Raw genomic sequence first — 3,982 nt, 5'->3', positions numbered from 1 at the left:
TTCCCTACAATATTATTGTTATAACAAGAGCTGACGTGTGGAAATAAGTGATAGACATCAACTGTCTGCTCATAGCTTTATAGTGTGCTTTTGCTTTTCTGGAGCTTTTTCTTTTCAAATAAAATTGTACATGGCCACAAGATACCTTTACATGTAGGAGAGACCTGCCAATATTTTGAATTTCTCTGCTTTAAGTGTTATGGATAAGAATGCAAGTGTATACACCGGGACGTTAAAATTTTTGTTGCCTGCCTACTGGCACCTCTGTGGCTGAACATTTATTAGCAGTACCACTGAAGCCAGCTAACACAGCCACTGCAAGCCCCAGCACAGCCCAGAGCTGCCTACTCCCCACCCTGGCTGCTTGAGAAAACTGACGAGAGAACTCACTGAGCTGAAACATTTTCCAGTAAAAAAAGGAAAAAAAAAAGAAAAAAGAAAGTTTATTTTTAGCAGCACCAGTTCTCAGTCCAGATCCCTCCACAACCACATGCACATTTGTGCCAATGCAACGCAGAGGACAGAGTAAAAACAAGAGGTCAAGGCAGCAAATGGGTATGCCAGTTCTACTTCCAAGAAGTTACTTGTCAAGCAAGGCTCCATTAGTGGTCTGCAATGCTGCAATTCAGTGCACAGAGTACTGCAAGGGGCTGCTTCAGTCTGAGTATTGTGGACATCTCCAGATGGGATGAATCAGTCTCTGCTAGTGCCTGCCTCACCACCGACTACAGAAGGAGTCTGGGTGACTATATGCTTAATTTGGACAGTTAAATTTACATTAAATGAATTGCATGCAAAATATGCACAGACCAATGAAAATTACATAGTTAATTAGAAAAAAAAGGTTTAAATAGTTTGCTGGTGATGGCTCTACTTCAGAAAGAACTAATTTTGGCAAACAAAGTGCTTAATATAATGTAGATTTTATGAATGTTCTCATAGATGACTTTTATGTCTGGGAAAGTTCAAGACGGGCTTTAACTGAATAGTCTGTAAACACACTAATAATTACCAAATAACTACATAAGACAAGGAGTTTGTAAACTGCATGTGTTATCAACTGTGTAGTCTCCTAGCTGTTTATGTTTTGCTAGTCTTATGCCCAAAATTCAGCAAATAGAAAGGCTGCCTTCCTCTGAGGGGGTACACTGCATGATGCAGTGTAAAAGAGTCCCCAGTTTGGAAAATCAATGAGGTACTGGCCAACATGGTGATTAATACTCTCAAAAAATGTTATCAGCTGAAATTTAGATGTCAGTCTTTGAAAATGTCATTGATTTGTTTGACTGACAGAGCTCCAGGCTGCTAAAGCAAATACAGGTCTTGTACAAATACAATGATAACAGCCAAATATAAACTGAGAAAGAGGGAGGAGTAGCAAATTACAAAGCACCAAAGTCAGCGAGTAGCTTCCTTAAGTAATTTTCTTGTTTCCTTTTCAATTTGTTTTGGTGTCTTTCAGAACACATGTAGGGTTTATAGTCTGTGAGAAAATTGGTTTTTAAGAAGTCACTTGGTAAAAATGAGCATTTGTGACTGAAGAGAAAAGCTAAGGTGTTTTCTCTGTAACTGTGTACCTTTAGTAGTTCTGCCAGCCTGAGTCTGTGTGTCTGAAGAAGAACAACAACTACCGTTCTAGAGATACTCTCTGTCTCCGTGGTTTTGCTGCTGGCACAGAAGAGGTTACACACCCAGCCCTGGGAGAGAAGCACCCTCTGGATACAGGCGGGCATGGCTCACAGGACTCTTTTAAGGGGAGGAGTGCCCTCTATTGCACAGTATAAGCATCGTTCATTCCCTCAAATAACAGTGTAACTAACAGGAGCTTCTGCGGCCCCACAATGGATTTTTTAAAAAGGTATATGGAAAGGACACACCTAGAAAACAACTTATTGATTTACCTTCTTCTTGCATTCTTAAGTGGTACATTAGACAGAGTGAATAGCATTAGATCTGAAAACTCAGATCCCAGATTTTATTTCTATCCTGGTCACACACACCTTTCTGAGTTCCTCTTAAAAAAAAGTTTCAAACCACTTAACTGGAAACAGCCAGCGATGTCACTTAAAATATATGACAACAGAGCTTGGAACCATTTACCCCTCAGGATGGTTCCATCCTGTTTCCTATGTCTATCAGCTACCAGAAATATCACAACCCCTTCCTTCACAAGCAACAAACCTCTGCCTAAGCATTAGGACTTCTTTTCTGTACCTTATCTCTCTGCCTAAGTCCTCTTAGTTATGATGCTTATTAGAAATCAACTAATTAATAATGGTCATTGAGAATGGATAGTTACTGATATATTTTGAAGTAGTATCTTTCTTAATTCATTGTGAGGCCTAAAGGAACTTTAGTGTGGATTTAGAGAGGAACAGAATTACCCTGGGTTTGAGTACTTTCAAATGTGCTATTAGTTTGTCTTTTTAAAGTAGTTGTGTATCTGCATAAGAACATAGTTACGTTTTCCTTCCTTTTCCTTAGTCCTTTGCTTGTCATCTAACCACTGAGATTTTAAAATTATAAGCCCAGGAACCTCTTTTTAGGTCAGTGAGGTCCTTCGCACCAAGTCTGGACAAAGGCTTCTCAGTGATGCTGCCGTAAAAATATTAAAATTGGTCATCCATGGACTTTTAATGTGTTTCTTCACCTGAGGGTCATGGCACACTTAGCAGAGAAAATACCAGTTGATTTTTTTTTAAAATGCTGGCAGAAGACATAACAGTAAGACAAGAAAAAAAAGGGGGAGTGGGGGGAAAGTACTTTCTTTTTTAAGCAGGGAGGATAGAAGCACATACATGGCTGAGGTCTGTCTTGCCCTCACATGAAACCGGCATAATATATCCAAGAATTGAGAGCTGATCGACACAATTCTCCAGCACAGCAGTAAACAGCAGAGCTTCCAGATGAGTGAGTTTTTCCATTTCCTTAGTCACTGTGTTCTTGCTAAGAGGAACAAAGACAGAAGATACTAATGAGAAAGGCTATGGTGCTAGCAGTAGTTTAAACAGTAGTTTAAACTAAAGGTAGACCTGAAATAGCCTTGTTTGCAGCCTTTCATATACTTCCTTAGCTTTGTTTATAGTCTTTCGTATGCTGTTTATAAGAGAAGCTATGCTCTGATAATGGCTGCATTCAGGGACAGTGGGAATGTTTAACTTTCACAAAACAAAGTAGGGCCTAGTCCCTCCTACCAGTAGATCTGGATAAATAGGCTGAGGAGGGAATGGATATGGGAGTCACAAACTGGGTGAGGTGGCCTCACCATTCAGTTTGAGGGGGAGCAGTGTTTCATGATGGACTTTATTCTTTGCAAAACAATGGAATGAAGGTGCCTTTTTAAAAGGAAGAAAAATAAATCCACATCTTATAAAATCTCAGATCATGAGATTCATGCTCTAATCATTCCTCGTTATTACTGTGTAGCCTTAACACTTTCATGATGCAAATTGCCTCAGAAGGAACTGTTATCACCTTAAGATGTTGAAAATCAAACAAGAACCAATATCTGGACTAAGTAAACTATCTTTAACATTGTGTTGTTTTATTTTAAATTGCATTTCAAATGTAAAACTGCTGTGATGTATATTTTAGCATCTCTTTGCCTTGCTTACACATGGAATATTGTGAAAGTGCTTCTAGGAATGGTGGGAATTCACTATTAGTCCAAGTGAAATTGGTCCATTTAGAAAAATGCGTAAGAAAATACCTGCATAAATGATGGAGAAATTCTGAGACTTTTAATGTTTTGGTAAGCCATTAGGCAATCCCTCCAAGCCCAAAACATCACTTTTCCTTTCTTTTCATCCTTGGAATCAATGATAGAAGTGGAGATGCGCAAATTAAGTATTTTTACATAGAGAAAGTCAGACAATGTTTTTTTCCAGTCAGCAGGCACTAATAAAATATTTTTAAATGTTTAACTTGGTTTTGTCTTTTTAAGAAATCTACAATCCATGTTTATAGTCTAAACAACATAAAA

The 3,982-nt window shown here is 38.5% G+C and overlaps 1 protein-coding gene across 1 annotated transcript in view; it reads right to left on the bottom strand.

The window, feature by feature from the left end:
* Window positions 1-2,924, bottom strand: part of IQCG (IQ motif containing G) — an 18,367-nt gene extending 15,443 nt beyond the window's left edge. The window contains exon 1 of the mRNA XM_010021734.1: window positions 2,799-2,924. Within this exon, the coding sequence (XP_010020036.1) occupies window positions 2,799-2,924 (126 nt within the window). The remainder of the gene's footprint in view (window positions 1-2,798) is intronic.
* Between the last annotated feature and the right edge of the window lie 1,058 nt (window positions 2,925-3,982).

Source organism: Nestor notabilis, unplaced genomic scaffold (genome assembly GCF_000696875.1).
Source record: "Nestor notabilis isolate BGI_N333 unplaced genomic scaffold, ASM69687v1 scaffold4509, whole genome shotgun sequence".
NCBI classification, from domain to species: Eukaryota; Metazoa; Chordata; class Aves; order Psittaciformes; family Psittacidae; genus Nestor; species Nestor notabilis.
Note: the sequence above shows the minus strand (reverse complement) of the source record. Positions and strands in the feature narration are given on the sequence as shown.